This window comes from Leptosomus discolor, chromosome 18 (genome assembly GCF_034619465.1).
Source record: "Leptosomus discolor isolate bLepDis1 chromosome 18, bLepDis1.hap2, whole genome shotgun sequence".
In the NCBI taxonomy this organism is placed as follows: domain Eukaryota; kingdom Metazoa; phylum Chordata; class Aves; order Leptosomiformes; family Leptosomidae; genus Leptosomus; species Leptosomus discolor.
Genome location: NC_141408.1, coordinates 6183630 through 6203658, shown reverse-complemented (window position 1 = coordinate 6203658; position 20029 = coordinate 6183630). Strand labels below are relative to the sequence as shown.

The following is a 20029-nucleotide window of genomic DNA, read 5'->3' as shown; positions in this document are numbered from 1 at the left end:
ATCTCTGAATTATTCATGAAAAACAGATTTTCATGATTTAAATTAGAAAGACTTAAAATTACAAGCCTTGCATTGCTATTGATAGGTAAGGTCTCTTTCCCCCAGTGCGATGTTACATTTTCATACAGTTCTACTCCAGGAAATGCTTTATGATCACTCAAAAATAGTATGCAAGATGCCATGCCACTTATTGCTTCTGGAAACAACACACCACTGGTACCTACCGTAGACCAGTAATAGCACACCAGTAATAATAACATCAAAATGTATCATTATTATAAAGAAGAAAGTTTGAGGGGGTCGTTTTGAGTATTTATTGCATACTAAAGCACAGGTTCATTTAAAACATTGGAAGCACAAGCCTTAATACTGAAAATAATATCCTTCCATCAGCGAAAACACTGCAATCCTCATAGGAAACATCAGACTGCAAATTTTACTTCACATCTTTCAAAAGCGCTATGTAATAACACACCTTCTACCCTCCCCCTCTGTGTATTGTTACTAATTTATAAATACAATGCCACTAATAAGCTGAAAGCTTCCTGATAGGTACTCTCCAGTCATTCAACACAGCACTGGTTTTTGACAAACTCCCCAGTCAGCTGTAACGGCTACGGTGCTTTGTACTAGAAACTATTAATATTCATTTATCACACAGGTACCGAACCTTTCATCTGAAGATCTCCAAACACTGCACAAATTCTCTGATTAAACCTTTATGCCTTGATTAGAAACTGGTAGACAGGATCTTTATGATGAAACACAATTTACATACAGGATGAACACGGGGAAATGAGGCTGTGACTTGCCAGAGACCACAGAGCGCACACCCGCAGCCGCAGGGTAGCGGTCCCGACTGAACAGCCACCTGACACCGCGGCCTAATGCTCCCTTGTGGGGGGTTATGTCTTGACATTGACCCACCGATCCAGATCTGAGTATGTGGCAGTTTTATTCAGAGACAGCTAGAGGTTTTTTCCAAATTGTAAGAGCATTTTTTTATAAATACCCAAACTGAGCTGCAGCTAAAATGTTAATGCAACAACACTTGAACTGAACAGAGCAAGTGCAGCTCGGGCTGGACCAGAGTCCAGAGCAGAACAAATGGAGCAGCTGGGATAACCCGCAAACCAAAGGGCTGGTTTATAGCAACGGCTTTTGTGGGCTAAGGCAAAATCCCTGTTTCTTGACTCTTTTACTTTGGCACAAGAGGTATTTAAAGTCAACTCCTTTTACAATTGCGAGGAAGAGTCCTCAGCACATAGTCCCCCTTCATCATCAAGAGAAGTGAAGACAACTAATATCAAATCCTGCAAAGCGAGAGCAGCATGCTACCCAAATACAGCCTTTATTTGACAACACAACACTAAGTCATCAGTATCTTGTCATTTCCTTCTTCAGAACCAAAGCACAGAGCACTTGTCTGTATATTTATTTATTTTCTTAAACATATGAGCTATTTCCCTTCACCTAGCAAGCCCTATTGAACAAGTTCTATAATTAACATCAAAGCAATCTGAAAGCTGCTTGACTTGCTAAAAGCCGGTAAACAAGCAGGAAGCAATAAGGTGCTTTACAAGAGAAGAACATGTGTTAGGGGGAGGGGAGACCATAAAACATTAAACAGATTGATTAGTAATTTTAACAGAATTTCCATTTTTATTAACCCTCTGCCTGCTTTGGGCACTTGATTTTTATTTTTATTTTTATTTATAGAAGTACGAGATCTTTTTTTTTGTTCAGTTAGAGTAAAACCTGTTCAGAAGGAAACAGTGAGCACAGTCGGCAAAAAATAAAAGAGTACCATGGAAAATTCTCGTGCACAAAATGTTTGCTGCTTCACGTGGCTAGGATAAAAGCCACCTGCTTTATGATTAAAATATTTCTATTAAAATACGTAGACAAAGCCAACCTGAAATCTCTTAAAGAAAAAGTAAGAAACCTAATTTTCTAGTTCTGCAGCCATTCTCAGCTTTACTATTTTTATTAATTGAAGGACTTCTTTAGCTTTGGGAGACTGTGGGGGAGGTTTAGCAGGGTGAGCTAGACTTAGGCCTTACTGCATTTTATTAGCAAACTTGGGATTTCCTTTGTCTTGTTTCTCTGTGCCTGCAGAAAAATAGCTGCATGAGAGGGAACGCGAGCCTTCCTTCTTAAGCATGGGGGTTCCGAGGTCTATTTGTGACGGTACTAACTGTGAAGGCAAACAGGCAGACAGTACATGGGAACTTAGAGGTCGGTGTTTCAGCTCTGCTGACAGAGACTTTAATGGCATATAGCTTTTCATATCATCTAAATCAACTTGTGCATGAAAACCTGTTTCCTCCTCCTTCAATTTTCCTGCTTCCTCCTCCCTCAATTTCTTGCAGGATTCTCAGTAGGCTTTGGGTTGAAAGTTTAACTTCCTACTAACATTTATTTTATGTCATTTACACCCATGTAGTCTCTCAACAAACTTTACCTTAAATAGATCTTGTGCCTCATAGATGTTCACACATGGGACAGATCTAGAAAGGCTATCATACTATTTCTAGGTCTTCATTTTGTTGGACTTCAGGGAGAACATTCTTCTGGTGTCTCCCATAGTAGGAGGAACTATGATTAAACTGTAATAGCAATTCATCCCTAATTGGAGAATGTGGAGAATTCAGTTTTCCAGGTCACTACAACTGCTCAAAGATCAGCAGTGTAAGAAAACACACATCAGGAAAACAGCAATGGCTAAGAACATGCTCATGCACTTTCCTGAGTAAGGGTGGACTTCAGTACAAGTTTAGGACTTCTTCAAGAAAGTCTATTCCTGTTAGAACAACACATTTAAACAGTATTTCCAATAGCTGATCCAAGACAAAAGGATAAACCTGAAATTTATCCTACACTGACTGTTAAAAAATGGAAAATTAGAAGCATCAGGAGTATGTATTTTGTCATAGCCTGGACAGTGTTGCCTAACTTGGATACAAACTTCCAGCAGCACTAGAAACGCAAAACCACAGTAATTTCTGTTAAAATAGTTTTTTTTCTTTTAGCAACAGTCACTTGTACTTAAGGGTAACTCTTTCATTTTCACTCACGTAACCTCACTGTATTTTCATATCGAGCAGAGAAAATTGTTCCAGGGAAAGGGCAGGACAAAACAAAAAGTTTGGTTTGTCTGTTTTAGGAGTCACGGCCTTAGGCAGTAATGGCTATAGTGCAGTCTTGAGCTGGCAATGGAACCGAGTCAAGATATCCCTCTGAATTACTCAAGAGTACAGCAAGCTCAGTATAAAAAACCCATAAAGCTATGTCACACCCTTGCTAATAACAAAGGAGGCCTTCCTAGTACATACAGTTCATATACTATGAAAAAGGGTTAAATATAGAAATGGACTTGTATGTTTAAGTCTGTTCCATTTCAGTGTGTTTGGGTACAAAATTTAAAATGTCCTGATTTTACAGATATGCAATATTACAATTTCTGAAATTACACAAAGTACACAACAACCTCCTCAGGGTTGAGGAAGATTATCAATAATTTTCCTGAGCTTTGTACACAGGTCATTTTTTGCTGAAATGAAATAAATAGTAGAAAGTTTAGCAATGCATAAACACATTTCTTTCAGCAACACAGTGCCCCTGCAAGGGTCCGTGCAGCTTCTGGGGATGGAGGTGGCCTCTGGGGCTGTCCAGAGCTGCCCTCCAAAGCCACCTCCAGGCTAAATCCAGTGAACACTCAAAAACTCCGCAACGGCAGCACAAAGCACTGCAAACCGTGAAAGCAATCACGCGAGCTCAGTACCTGAATTTCACACTGCTTTAGCTTACCAGGCTGTGGTAACTCTGTCACTCACGCTGCCATTTACTTTCCGCTTCTAATAAATCTCACCCCAAAATGCAGCTGTTCAGACCTAGGGGAATCACAGCCTCCCTCCTCTTCAGAGGGGCTGTAACCAGTCAGCTACTAAAGCAGGGGTGCTGCCTTTAATTTACACCAAGATAGGAACACGTCCTGCTTAATTCAAGGAATTGCCTCTTTACCCCACCATCATCTTCCCCTTGGAAAGGCCAAACTAGGGAGCCTTGTCAAGGGAAGAGTTCCTCCAAGTGTTGCTCGCTGACACTTTAAAGTGCCCCCAGCTCGTCACCAGCACACAGCCTGGGTCTGTGCCCCTGAATCCGTGGGGTTATGGCACTCAGGAGCTGGACCTAAGGTTACAAAAGCCTAAGAGCATCATGCACGAGCCTGACACGCTCCTGAGGCTGCTCTCCCTGCTCCCACGGCTCTTCCCAATCCGCAGCGCTTGCCACGGGGTATCCCGGCCTACCTGCCTGCCGGACCGATGTTACAGGGGCAGCAGCACCAGCGCACAGACCCTTCGCTCCCCGTGGCGCCCACCAACGGGCCCTGCGCCACAGCGGGGCTGCATGGCCACGGCTGCGCCCTGGGGTGCTACAGCCACATTCCAATGCATCGGCTCTTACACCTCCTCCCTTTGTGAATGCAGAGGCGGTGGGCAAAAAAGAAAATCAGTAGCATAGCATCAACACTTCTGTTTTCTCATAAAAAAATTGAGGACAAACTGCTGTGCTTCCAGTTAATACACAGGCAAATCTGAAGTCAAAAGTTCTGGCTTAGAGTGACGTTTTATTTGTACAATAAATAAATAAATAAATAGCTGTAAGATTTCTTTTTCTACTTCAATACGGTCACTTTATTACACTCTCTTCTATCACTTAAGCTAGAGCTTAATATCTCCCTCAGCAGCCTCAGTCGAAATTAATTTTTTGCTTAATTCCTTATCAGTAACATGCTTAGGAACTTTTAAGACAGCAATTGATTGCACCACACATTTAAAATATGCTTCGCTTCCCAAAACAGCACCTTTAATAATCATTTATGTTTTCAATTAAAGTAGGGTGCCAACATTAAAAGAAAAGAAGATAATCCTGGGAGACAATAAGTGCTCCATGCACGGTAAATTTCTTTTACTATTATTCTCAAGATATCTAATTGATTAACATAATTAGGTTAACCCAAAAGCCACTGTCTTTAATCTTTTTTCAGTTTGGAATTTGCTGGGAGTTTCTTATGCTGGATGGAGTGGGTAAATGGTTCACACAGGGGCACCTTCTCCCAACAGCATTACCTGGTCTGGTGACAGAGCGGTGACATCTCTCTGGCAACTCTGTTTCACAGCTGCGTAAACTGGAGATGCAGCAGAGCAGACCGCAAAGCAGTGGCAAAATTTGCATTAGAAATAAAAACATGCCAACATTGCTCATTTTCTTACAAGCCTGATCACCTGCAACACAACAGCAGCGGCAGGCAAAAGCAGAGGAGGCAGAGCAACCCTTCTTCTGCCACATCCCAGCTGCAATCAGCTCGCACCATTGGCTTCAAGGAAACATGGGAGATACTAACATCCCATTGTTTACTCCTGTTTCTAGATATTACTTAAGTTCTTCCACACTCTGCCTTGGCTGTACAAGCTCTCCCATCCAGAGTAACGCTGTCACAATAATTACACCCGTCACTGTATCAGGTATTAACGCCCACACCTGAGTCCTGGTTAAGGGACAATCCACACCGCCAAACAGTCGATATTTTAGCCAGAGTGGGCCAACACCACATTGTAAGCAGTTTTTAAGCTAATATTCTTCTGCATCCACAAATGGTGACCCTCTGTGCCTACACTGGAGCCTGAACACACAAGCTGCTAACTCCTGTCAGCTCCCACGGCAGGCTCCGAGCTGGGTGTTCGACGCAGTAGCATAGAGACAGGATCAAAACAGTAGTATATTATTAAACAATTATCACAGTACTGAGTCTAAGATACAGGCCTTTTTCTACTTCAGCTTCAATAAACAGTATCGGGATAGAGTTTCTCTTACCCTTGAGCACACATTCACAGGAGAGGGGCATGGCAAAAACAAGGCCCTTTTCTTCCAATTTCATCAGCCCTGCAAGTGAACCTCTCCACGGGGAAGCCATTTTGTGTCCAAGGGATTTCCCAATATGTATTTTTAGCCTATATAGCAGGGACAACATCCTTAGTAATCAATTTGACTCATGATTACTATTTCAAACACAGGCTTATACCCAGACGAAAAAAGCACACTTTACATGGCAATATATACAGAACAATAACACTGCCAGATGGTATAATACTGAACAGAATTAATTTCACACATGATGTTTTCAAGGTGTTAAAATGTGTCACAGCTTCTGCTAATAAAACATCTTCCTCTTCCCTCCTCCTTTTAAGAAAACGCTACATTCCCACCAGCCCTTATTTTACATTATATGTGTTTTCAATTCTGATAAGGGCAGCTGATTGCTTGCAAACCTAATTACAGTCAAATGAAAGTCTTTCAGAACCATCATTAGCAATTAGGACCCGCTGGATTTGCAGTGTATCATTTAGAGAGGTATAATTCAATAGCTTATTGAAAAATTGCAGGTGAAACTGGTGATTATAAGGGGGGGAAAACACCCGTGACACGTCACTGCAGGCAAATCTTCATAAAGTGGCAGCTTCTACAAGCGGCTGATCAATGAATGCAGGTGTTTGCTTCGGCGTGCCGCGGAGCACAGCTCCTCGCCTCGCTCAGAAAGTGTTAGCTGCATCCTGTCATCGCGCTCGGTTTTGTGAATGGCTCCGGATTTCACATTATGTGCCTGGTTTTGTGTGTGTTTTCCAGGAATCCAAAGGGCCTATTCAGGAACTTCATGAAACCTGGGGGGGATTTGCAGCACAGAACAACAGGCACATGAAGCAACACATCATTTTTCAGTCCTTTCTATAGAGAAAAACAATCTTTTCTGTGCCCATTGAGCTCAATTATATATTATCAGGGCCCAGAAGTTGTTTGGATGCTTTTGAGCAGCTGGGTGCCTTCACAGATGACGAACTGGATATGGTGACTGCGGGTTAAGTGCAGCTGGAGATTTCTGTGGCCTCTGATCAGAAGCAAACAGCAGTTGAGGATCACAAAACGCTTGTAATTCAAGCACTGTTTGTCACCAGCGGCGGTTTCCGAGAAGGAAACGAGAAGGGCAACTGAATAGCAGCCCAGCTTTGAGACACACATTCTCTCACACATACAGAAATCCACACACTGTGCATGTCTGCAAAATAAAGCGCGGCTCCCCTTCAAGGATGAAATTACCGACTGGCCAGCACGAAGCACTCAACATTTTAACAGCACAATGGTAGACTAGGGAACACTGAGCTGGAAATTAGCAGACAAAGACAATGTTAATTCACACAACAGGCCCCCTCTTTGGGTATATCCCTCTATACACACACCCTCCTGTAACATTTATCCCTCTAAAAAACCACGCTGCCCAGCCTGGACCTGCACAAAGCCCCATCGTTTCACCCCTTCCCCCTCCCCACAGATGTGCTCCTCCCTTTTCCATCCTACAAAGGCTTCTAAAAGCCCAGATCTATGCATCTCCCTTTATTCCACTAGCATCTTCTTCCACTACAGTACTGCATCCACTCATGCTGTGATGTAACTTCAAAGCACAGTTACCTGTATATGGCCCTTACCATACTTTCAGTACTGTAATCTGATTTTTTCATTATTTCATCCTTTATTTTTCAAATTAAATGTTGTTAATAAGGTGGCTTGACAAATACAAATAAACAAGGCCTTGGATGACATAATGCCAACACAGAGCAGACAAAACTTCATTAAACCAGTGCCCGCTGCAAAGTCCTGTTGCTTCTGACATTTGCTGTGGGTGACTTCAACCTTTTGGCGACACTTGCACACAAACCACATTGTGTAGGCTGCAACACAATCAGCAAATTAGTATTTTCAAAGTGGTTGTGCTAGTATTTTGAAATTGAAAAAAAGTAATAACGTCTCTCTTTACACACAGGATGGAAAGAAATAAGGCATGCGACTTTGTCCCACCCTCTACAAGTCAGTAGCAATGTTTCCTTTAACTTCAGTCACGCAGAGCCAGACCTGCAACGGTGCAAAATTAGCCCAAATGCACTCAGCACAGCTTGCAAACCTCTCTGTTGTCCTGCGTGAGCTATTTTCATGGCCCAGGCTCCTTGATGATCTTCAGCAGTTTAACAGTCACTGAAAACCACCGGCTGCCAGTAAAGTAAACCCAAATCACAGCAGCTGTGTGAAAGGAGATTCAAGCCTTTAGCACTCGTTATGGGTGTATGCATGTTGTATGCTGCATTTCGAAGGTGTCTGACTTCACACTGCACAACTATATACACGTTTTTTCTCTTGCTACTGCACAGAGCTACAAGTTGGGAGTCAAAGAAATTAAAGAGTTCTCTGCGGTTGCATATAATACTTGTAGCTGCTATTGCACTCCCAAAGCCCACCCACAATTTCATTTTCAATTAACAGCTCTTAGAAAAGCAGTAATGAAAGCAGTTGCTAAAGAGCACTCAGATGTCACTGAGAGACTGCAAACCCAAACTGTAAATAGCACATTGTAAATCGCTTGTCACCACAGTCAGCTCTCACTGGAATCACACTGCCGGTGACAATCAAACCCATCTGCTCAGCTCCCCGACCGATGTCACCACAAACCATACAGCTAACACCCACCTCCCGCTCCACTCTCGTTACCTGTCATGTATAGGCTTGTCTAAGAGCATGCAAAAGCCATTCCTGACTCTGACTGTGATTAAATGCAGATCACACAACAGTTATTTCACCCTCCGCACCACAGGTTTGCTACACTGAAGCACACAAGCACCTCTGCTCCAGAGGACAAGAGTGCCATAACTAAATCTGCCACACAATTAACAACGTGACATTTGCAAGCGAGGATGTATGGATTCAGGACAAGACTGCCAAGGGGATCATGGACTTAGTTTTAAGAAGGAAAAGCTTCAACGCTTCCCTCCCCTCCTGTAACGGACCATGAGGTTAAAGCTAATAGTTTCTAAAGCTTGTAGTTGATGACTGCCAGAGTCAGTGGTGTATCTGGGTTTTTTTGCTGTTCTTCCCCATTTTTCCTTTATCTCATTAAAATTTACTTCCTAATTCCCCTCTCCTTCATAGGTTGTCTTCACTTCATTAGTCACCTGCCCCTTATTTATTACCAGTTTGTCTCCTTCCTTGCACTCATACGATATCTGGCACTGAGATTTGATACTCTGCAAGTGCCTTTGGAATCAGCAGTTAAGGTAAAGCCCAGCAGCAGTTGGTTCTCATCTGTAGGTAAGTCAGCTAAGACACCACTTGCCCAGCACACAGATTGCTGTTTTAGAAGCATACGCCAAAGATGATCCTTTTCTGCAGGAAGGCATATGAACCTCCCAGCAGATAAAGACGACAACGAAGGAAATGGTAGAGGCAGCAAAAGTTGGTGCCTTCTGCTCTTTCCAAAACACACATCCACTGAACAAAGAGAAACGATCATTCCCTCCCACTATCAAAATTTTTTGCCACCCTTCTACTAGTTTAAAAATATTCACTTTAAGATTTCCAAATGATTTTTACAGAAAACACGTAAAAACACACCACCACCAATTAACGTAAAGGAAATTAAATTTAAAATGCTGGAGAAATATTCTGATGAGTCTTATGTTTGCTTAACGCCAACTAAAATTTCCTCGAGGCACTTAATAAGTATATTTATAAAAGCTCACAAAGCAGAGTTCAAAAGTCTTCTCGCTAGTAAAATATGAGCCTTAATTAACCTACAGTTTCACATTTTCTGGATTTCAATAAACCTGTAGGCATTTCAGCATAGCTGGATAAATACCTGCATGAATACTGCAAGGATTTTCTCTGAAAACTAATTAGCAGTCCTTCCAATAGCTGACGTCAACTAAATCTGTTTGACGAAGGAGCTTCATACTGTAAATCCTGCATGTGAGAGTTACTTCTAGCAGATATCACAGAAAGACCTATCAGACAGGACTGTCAACCCCTGGTAAAACAATGGACAAGATCTCCAGGCATAAAACACTTCCCAACAGGAACAGACTGCAGCCAAGGTCTTACGCCAGCACAGGAGCAAGCAACAGCACTGAGACTGCATCCTGCCATCCAGTTATAGTATTCACATGTGACAATGCAGGATTCCTCCAGGGACAACAGGGGCAAGATACATTGTCTACACCTAAAAGGCATAGCCCTAATATAGCAAGAACACAGTACATATGCAGAAGCATATTGAACTTTAATTGGCTTTGGATCCTCCTACTTTGTCGAGCACAAAACAGAGTGGCCCCAGTTCATGGCTTGTTGTCAGCCGAGAAGGCTGACAAGCAACTTTATTTCCCATTGAGAGCCCAGGAATCCAGTAGGGTAGAGCTGGGTAGGGAAACAAATCCAAGGTGTGCAGCCAAGAGTCACTCTACGAGGAAAAGTGTTACATGATCAGAGAAAAATCATTCTCAGAACTTGTAATTCTTCTCTCTTTTTTTTTTTTTTTTTGAGGTCTTCACCATTTGTCTTAAAAGACAACAGAAAATGTTTACCAGAAATACTATATATAAAAGATTGTGGACATGTCTTTTCAAACAAGCTTTACAGTCTTTTCCATGACATCTTCTTTCCACGTCTAAGTGCCAAAGCCACTTGGATTTGTCAGCACCTAAACTGCTCATGAGACTAAAATGTTCTTATCTAAGGAGCTATACCCCTACACCAAAAGTATTACATTTATATTGAGCAAGATATTTTATTTCCTCTCAGCCTTATCCCTCAGGAATTAAGCAGAGTACTCAGATTTATCAGCTAAAAGGAAAACCATTTTCCATGACATTTGTCAACTCAATACCTTCCAAGCCAGTGTATATTTAGTCCTAAAAACATAACCTCACAAATAACCTCCCATCAGCAGTGAGGCCGATTCCTTCATTGCTTAAGTACCAGGCAGAAAGGTTTCACCTGACAGTAGGCTACGCCTGGGGAATCAAATAGTGCAAAAAGTCAGCTTTTACGAAGACCAGTTCCTACTGGACAAAGCAAATACATTTACCATTTGACATACTAAAAAGGAACAGAGCAAAGACCATGAAGGTGAACACAGAAAAAGGTCAAGGAACCTTCAATATCTACTTATAACATAACCATTGCATCAACTATCCAGAAGAGTTTCCCCACGTCCCTTTGAAACACAAAGTACATTTAAATTAGAAGAAATACCTTTAACGGGTGTGGTAGTGTAAAACCGTCATTTTACAGTTTGTTTGTTTTGCTGAAGCACTGTGTAACGTCTTATTCTATTTCTACACACACTATAGGCTTAAAAATAATCATGAAAACCTATTTTTTAATCAGCTTCTGTAACTCTGAATATCAAAACTGAATACAAGTCAATGTAGTTGTCATCCTCAATGTTTCTTCCATTGCCCTGAGCTCACAAAATGAGCAGCAGTGAATTCTCGCTATTTCCTAAAAGTTTCTCTGCAAAACATGTTTGGTTTGTACTGAACAAGGATGAAGACTCATCCTATGAATATCAAGCATCTCCATTAGACATACAAATTTTGGTTAAATAGTCATTAATATCACTCAAATTTAGGTCAAAGCTGACCTCTTTAGTGTTACTTTAGACTTTAGTTTTGAAGACAACGACCCGAATAACCCCACAGGCACAGGCTAAACTTAAAATGCCCAGGTCCAATTTAGTCTTTTGTATATAACATACACACAAGGGAAACTTATTCATTAAAAAAGCAAAACACCGTTCTTTTTTTCTGCATCCTGCTCACCAGAGCAATCACAATTGTCATGTTTCCTTCTTTTTTAAAAAATACATCAAACACCACACTGCACAGTTCTGAAGAAGAGACAAGATTTCCAGCCTCAAGCTTTGCAACCCTGGATGCTACATACTCACTTCTGTCACACAAACAACACAGTAAGGGAACACCAGTTTTGGGAAGGTAGGAAGCTCTGGATTACAGGTAGGTAATTAGTAACCCCAAAGAGCACACACCAGTGCCACTGACATCCTACAAATGAGCTCCTTGCACTGTAATCAGTCTTAGAGCTTTGTCTTGATAAACAGCTGCCCCTCTCACAATTACCTCACCTTGCCCTTGATGTTCAGAGAGAGTCTTAACGCTTCTGTGTACAAAGTCTAAAGACAAGAAGGCATATTTATAGCACAAGTTGGCCTAACAATGTGATAGAAAGACCACATTTGTTTGCCCTGACAGTCTCGCAGTGAGTCTACTGAAAGTTCTGCTGACCTCTGCACATTTATTCATCAGCTCAGCTCTAGCATTAATACACCACTCCCTTTCCCCCTCAGTTAATCTCTTCTAGTACCAGGACATGGTACCAAGCGGCACCCGAGAGCCCAAGAGTAAATCACCTACGAAGGGATTCAAATAAGTGATCCCACAAAATGAGAAATCTGCTTCTACATACCATGTGCCAACAGTCAAAGCCCTCCCTCCCCACAACAGATAACTTGTCTCCCACCTGTCTGAGGCCCTTCGGTATTTTCTTCCTTTTCCCAAGGTGCTGACAAAGATTACGATCATTTTCTCGGTCAGAGCTGTACTGGTGGTGGTGAAGTCTGTTCTTTTTCGGAAGATAAGACAGCCCGTTGGTAAGCGTTTCCCGTTTCTTCTTGGCTAGAGGATTCTGTCGCTTCTCCACGCGTTCCTGAGGTTTCAGAGCTACGTCCTTCTGCAGAGGGAGGGAGTGAGGGAAGGAAGAGAAGAAAAACATAGCCGTTAAGATACAGCTCCCATTCGGTTGACCTTTTTAAGCAGCAGTTCTAGGTGACCACCAAAGCATTCTCAAGATAATGCTACAGTTACCAGAAGAGGAAAAAAAACCAAACTTCACTGATGTCCACTTAATCAAAAGATAGGCAAATGCAAAATAAAATCTGTAAGATGAAGTTAGCGCACGGAAGCAGACACATACTCCTTTAGATGTCATACATCAACCTCGTAATTCTCAAAAGCATCTCATGTATCAAGTGAGCATACATTTAGAAGACAGCATATGTTTGCAATGTTTAAATTAACAATTGTCTTTGATTTAAACAAGGCTTAGCTTTTCACATTTATTTTTATTGTTTCTCCTATTTGTCAAGCCAAGGCAAAAGCTGATCTAAATCCCACGACAGCCAATGAGTCTCAATTGACTTCAGTGGACATTCCCTCAAGCCTGACCTAAGAATATTCCCAAATCTCTGGGCAGGGCGCAAGGAAAGCTTGTATTTGAAAACTTGGTTACTGACCCTTCTTTAAACCCCACAATCAGTGTCTGTCTATAAAACACACTCAAGTCTTTTAACATAAACATGAGTTCTGTTGCTTAGCCTACAGCTAAGCAATTTTCCTACTGATAACGTTCACACATAGAATTTGTATTTTTGTTTCAAATAAATGTTACTTGAAAAATAAAATTCCAATAACACAGAATTAAAGGCAGAGGAAGAGGAGACTGGAGGGTCATCAGGAGAGAAGAATTGGAAGCTATTGGAAAGGCGTAAATCAAAACGCATATTGTGCATCTAAGAAATACAATCTGCTAAGTCACATCTATTCCAAGAACTCCATACGTAAGAGTACAGTATTTCCATATAAGGGGCATATTACTTAAACAGTCTAATACTTTTAAGCATACTCTACTAACATGCCTGCTTGCTTTGACCAGAAGCTCTCGACACCCTGCCACAAAGCACTATGTGATCTTGTAAGCCTTCATGCTGCTGTTTATTGTCACTTAATATTAGAACAGACAGCAGGAAAGAAATCAGGCTATCAGTCCCTGTGTCACATAAAGATTCAGGTTCAGCAGAATATAATCCAAATGATAACACCTTTTTAATGCAAAAAAAAAAAAAAAACCCATGCCTAAGGGCAAAAATCAGTTTGGCTCTAATTAAAGAATGCTCCCTAAATGCCTATCCAAAACACAAGAGCTTCACAAAATTCATAACTGAAACCAATGAAAAGATTAATTAAGCTGAGGACAGTCAACGTTCAAATCTGGTATTTGGTAAAAAGAATAATTTTACATGCATTAAAGAAGGTAGTACAGAACAGAAGCTGTAAGACACTTCCTCTACCTTTTCTTCACTTCAGACACCATGGGAAATATCCTAAGCTTTTCTTCACACACTGTTATTCATGTGAGAAAAGTTAGGAGCCTTATCCAAGCTCATGAAAAAAAATCTTTACCATCCTTAGCTATAAAGCAGGATCAGTATTTTAAGAATGTCATGTCTCTCTTCTCTGGTTCCTCCAGGTACTAAAAAAGAAGTCAGTAGTAGCAGTGATCTTCATAATATGCTTTGAGATCTAGCTATGAAAAGCACTGTACGCAAGCTGAGCGATCCTACGGAGCAAGCCCAAGGAAATACAAAGCAAGAAGAATCACTTTTCTGAGCACACCTTCTGTCTCCTTTCCCAGGAAGGTTTTAGATTTGGATACGTGCCATAAAGGCATGAAAGCAAATTCTCAGGTGTCATATACCACAGTAACAATTTCACCAATGCTCATCATCAATAGCTTCATAAAAAGAGCAACTACAAATACACGTTGACCTCCTGGAGAACAGAGGCAGAGCATCTCGCACAGCCATTCCTGCACTTGGACCTATTCTGCTACACTTCGGGAAACAAACAGGGAAACTAACGCTGTAATTCCCACAGAGCAACTTCAACAATGGAAAAAAGCACCAGAATTACAACTTGTTCAACGCAAAACACTGAGATATTTTATCACAGAACCTATTTGTGCCTTAAGGTAACGCTCATCACTCTGCTAATGATAAACATAAATCTTTATTTTTTTTAAATCAGTATAAAAAAATTCCAGTGCTTTATGAGTAGTACATTGTACCAGCACAGGATTTGTGGATAGAAATGCTATTACAAGGATTCACTCTGAATGTGAAAAGTTGAAGTAGTGAAGAAAAGGAAACTTTCTAGAAGAAAAAAAAAAAATTCTCCTAATGACTACATCGCTTTTGTGGGAATTCCCTCCCCCCGCCCCCACCACGAGTGATCCAAAAGAAACAGTGGCAGGCTTCCAGAAGCTTATAAAATGTCTAAAGGGACTAGCACTGCCATCAAGAAATTACTAGTTCCCATTAGCTCTAAAGAGGGTGTAAGACAGGTCAAATTTTGCAGATCACTACGGGCCTATCCGGGATAACCTCCTCCACATGAAGCCCATAGTCTAACCGATTGTGTCTCATGAACTGTCAGATACACATAAGGTTAAAATCGTGTCAGAACCGGGGTGAAAGAATCAGCATATGTACCTACAGCGAAGATGAATGACAGCAAATTCACAAAGCCCTCCGCAAACTCTATGAAAATATACCTGCCAAGACAGAAGGCACAACTTGCCGAAATCTCCAAAACCAAGGTGCCTCTCCTGCCCGTGACCAAAGACAGGAAAGGGAGCGCCCCATGCACATAGCTTGCAATTCTGCACATTATGAAGGCAGGCTGTAAATCCAGTTTGCTGGGTGGGCTTACTATGAAATTTAGACATAAAGATTGGTGTTTAGACAACCATGTTCCTCCAGAACAGCTTTCTGCTTTCCAGCTGACATTGCTGCAGAGAAAATTACAGAGTGCCATGGGTCAAAACCTTGTATTATTGAATTGCATGGTAGAACCTCTCATTGCTTTCAACAGATAGATGACTGGGCCTTAAAAGATGTATGTAGATAGAAGTATATATTAAATCTTCATCTGCAGTGTGGACTGCAACAGGACACGTTAAAAGAATAAAAGCTTAGACACAGGTGGACAGGATGCATTAAAACTAGGTTGAACAGAGATCACACACAGTGTCAGTCCTCATGTTTGAGGGTGCAAACTGCCCGGGATTGTTTGAGACACACTGCCAGTACAGCAGCACACACGAGGCTGCGGAGGACTCACACAGATTCTGCCCTCTCGGAAGCCAGCGGGTTCGGCAGAGGCGGTGCTTGGCTGGGAACCATGGCCCTGCATAAATCACTTCCTCACTTTCTGCCCTTTCTTCCACATCCAATTTTTATCTTTCTGTTGTTTAGATAGGACAATAGCTGTACCATGCCGCGTGCTAGTACATTAGCCAGCATAATCTTAATTACAGACTTCAGGCATCATCATGATTAGAGTAATAAGCTGTAATTACTCTAAGGTGACAGGACTGCACAGACCTTATCTACATAGATAAGGAGATGTAGTAATATTTCATGTCGAGACGTATTTTTCAGCAGCTACCCATGGAGTCAATTCAAACTAAGTAGCAGACCCTGAGAACAACACATTCAGACTTTAATGGAGGCTTTTCTCCTCTCCTGCCAGCATACAAGCCCACACATTATTAAATAAATCCTACAAACATATTAGGCATGGTTTAAAACCATCTTACTCAGAGATATCTTTCATCAGTAAAGTGCCTTAAGTGTATCAGGAAGGTGACTTAAATGTATAAATATGTAATTACATGCAATTCAATACAAAAGTGCATTAATATTTATAAGTGTACTGTATAATCTAAAAAAATTTCCATTTGTTTTATTTCTATTGGGCACATTAATCAACCTGATACCACTGTACGTGCCATAGCAGAGAAGAGCCGCCCATGCTGAACAGACTCCTGCCGCGACGTCAGCAAGCAGGAGGGCTGCTGAAGCCTGATGGGGTGGCACTGCAATCATCTCGGCTCCAATTAACATTAACAATTTCAATCCAAGCCCTGCATTTGGCGAGGGTAGGAGAAGCAGCCTCCATGGGTACATCAGATAATTTCTCTCGAGGTAGGAGGCTTGAAGGACACACTGCATTCTCATCGTGTTAAGCTTTCAGGGAGCTATGCCTGATTTATTTCAGGAGAGTCCATCTTCTTGCTATGTAAATGACAGCTCATTAATTATAAATCAGATCTTCAGTGGCAGCTGAGCAGTGCTTCACACTGCTTTGTAAGGTACAAACTTCACCCCCATGAATCTCACCTGAGAGCTAGTCTGCTGCCCTTTCCTCCTGCATTTGCCCTCCAGCCACCTTCCCTCTGACAACTTAAAAACTACACGTAAACAACAGGAATTCTGTTCCACCCCTTATTACAGGATTTTTCTGCGGGAACACTTGATGAAAAGCAATGCTGTAAATGCACTGTGTAGCAAACGGGCTGCAGGCACTTATCTGGATGAAAATTCCAGGCACTGCTCAGGGATTTCAAGCCTTGATCTTTCCAGATCATCCTTGTAGATTATCATTGTGACTCCAGTGTTGCCAGAACTTAGTTTCTGAATTCGCACTGAACATGACCCCAGTAAAGTGCAACTTTTAAAATCTGATTATTAAAAATAAAAGTAGATTACAGTGCAGGGCTAGTAAAACCAAATAACAACTGCATCAGTCTAGAACTATATCCAATTATTTGCTCTGCATGTTCTTGCTAAAGTCCACAATAGCTTTACATCAGAGCCCAATTTATCTTTCGTTCCAACAATAAAATTAAGTATGAAGAAATAAGACACTTTTAAAAACCAAAAATTACTAAACAGTCATGAAACATCAATGCAACTCTCCACTTAAAACACGAACAATTAGAACAGCAAGCCTGAATGTACCAGTTTGCCCCTGTCCAGGGGGCATTCAGCCATCCAAGTGTCCTTGTCAAACAGAACTGTAAGACAGGTACTTCTGGAGCCTTTCATCTATGTTCAAGGCACAAGCAGTTCACATTTGATCAGAAACACGAGTGTACAAGGAAGCCGCCAATTAAGAGGAAAAAATAAAATACATTTTCACTAGCTACAAAAGTTGATTTGAAACTCTTCCCGAGTTATGGACACAACTGTAAGACAGACTCAGCACCTCGGCCCTGGATGTCAGATGCGGAAGTGCTTCGTTTGACCGGGATGTTACGTGAGGAGAAGCAAGAAGCAGACAAAGGGCTTCCTATGAAAAAACGCAAACAGAAACACTGACAAAACCACCATCTCCACATTCACTGAGAAAATACGTTACAAAAGTTTAGCTTCCAAGAAATTAAGATGCTCAGAGAATACAGCTGAGACAAATACTGCAGCTTCGTTAGCGTCACACAGTGGGTATCGTTAGCTGGGAATCCAGCAGAGCAACACGCACAGAGCTGCATAAACTGAACCAAAACCCCCTTAGAATCAGGAAACAGTGCCAGTCTGAGGGTACCAAATTTGCCAGCGCATCTTGACAGTCTTCGTCAGCTCACACTGTTTTCTGTTACACGTGGGAAGAATTTTTACAGTTGATGGAGGAAAATACCCTATGACTTCAATACCTCTCTCACAGATTTCATAATTCGTTATTTTAGTGCCGGCAGTGACAACAAGATGTAAAGGTCTGAAAACAATGCACTGACTAGTCCCTGCAATCTTTCAAAAACAAAAAATAAAACGAGATGTTTATAATAGTCATTCATTTCCCTCCATATAAGAATACACACTGTGTAATCTTCTGAACACACAATTAGTTCCTCAAAAGCATTTATCTAGGGGAAAAAATGTCAAACCCTCTTAAAACAACACCAGGGAGAAAGGAAGGCAGGTGTAAAGTGCAATGCAAAAGAGAAAAGGATTTTCAAAGCGTAGAAATTACAGTATTTTAGGACATAAGGAACTGGTGAAGAGAGCCATGATGTCAACTATAGTGTGTGCAGTAGCCCATCCACTAATCCCAGCAATTTCTTCAAGTTGCAAGACCTCTGCAGAAAGGTTTATTCTTGTTTCGTTCGCCTGTTTTGTTTGAGTTTTTCTCATAAAATTACAATCCATTGCTCCCACATCTCTTTGGAATCTGAAAACAAAGTGGTTCAGTGTTGTGCAAAAAAGGTTGTGCAACAGTCTGAAGATGAAATGCTGTACCCGGCTGCAGGACGCTACGTGGTGATTACAGATGAAGGCAGAACAATAGAAAAACAAGTTGCTGTCTGCTTGAGATATGCTTTATAAAAGCTCTTCTGTAGCAAAGAGATTGCTTTGATTTTTCATCCCAAAATCATTTGTTAACAATATCATTGATAAACAGAAGGTTCCTTTGCAGGTGCTGCTGATTTAAATTAAACACAAAAAACTACATTAAAACAACATTATTGAGGTTATGAAGTCAAGGACTTGGAAGTTATGAAAGGCCAGGATTACGGCCCCAACCACCACCTCAATTCAGCCCTCTTATGCCTATGGGTCATGATACAATCTTTAATTACATGATCGCATGCTCCTATTTCCCTGTGCAGAATGGAAGGTATTCAGCTAATGAGCAGCCACTCAGGATTTTGTTTTCTCCTCTTTGTCCAACGTGTGGACCTAAAACTTGTTTACTTACACTCCATTCACACCCTTCTGCAAATGCGTCATTATTAATTTCCTCAAGGGCTTTTCTATACAGCTTCTCACTACAGTATCAGATGCTCAACAAACATCAACACCAGATGAAGGTATTTACTTATTCCCATTTTATAGGTGGCAACAACAGTCCTGACATGTTCAGGTCAAAAACGTCTGCTAATTTTAAGCGCCCCTTAGGAAGCACCTAAGATTTGCTTTTTCAGAGAACTTAGCTCTACAGAGCACTTTATCTCATGAAACACAGCCTTCATTGATCTCAGCAGCTACTGGGAGTGCTGAGCACTCCTGCAAATCAGGCTTTAGTAAGCACCACATATTGTAAGGACACAGATAATGACTGTTTCTAAAATATGTAGTGCAATGGGCTCCCTCAGTGCCACACACTAAATACGAGATGGAGGCAGAGGAAAACTGGATTCTCATTACGTTCAACTCGTATCGGCAAGAGCAAACCCTCCTGCAGTCCTCTCCCTCACTGTGCACCTTCCAGCTTCAGTAACAGGAGGGAAAGGGGCTCAGTAAGAGAAGAGTCTCCAATTCCAGAGTAAGTCAAATCTGTGAGTGAATGACTTCAGGATCTTCAAGAAATAAAGTAGGCCATTATAGCATTAACAGCAGCAACAAAATTCATAAAAACACAAGGGCCAAATAAAAATAAATTAAAAAAAAAACCCCACACACAACAAACTGGAGGAACCTAAATACACAGTTGCCTGCTACGTAGACACATCGGGC

General features: G+C 41.4%; 1 protein-coding gene across 4 annotated transcripts in view; it reads right to left on the bottom strand.

Moving 5' to 3' along the window:
- The window catches only part of AUTS2 (activator of transcription and developmental regulator AUTS2), a 785815-nt gene that overhangs the window by 563466 nt on the left and 202320 nt on the right, over positions 1 to 20029 (bottom strand). For 3 of the 4 annotated variants that reach the window (XM_086475190.1, XM_086475191.1, XM_086475192.1), the window contains exon 2: positions 12418 to 12627. In XM_086475190.1, coding sequence (XP_086331316.1) covers positions 12418 to 12627 — 210 coding nt within the window. Of the gene's footprint in view, positions 1 to 12363; positions 12628 to 20029 lie in introns of all 4 variants that reach the window. The other variant, XM_086475189.1, reaches the window with a different exon arrangement.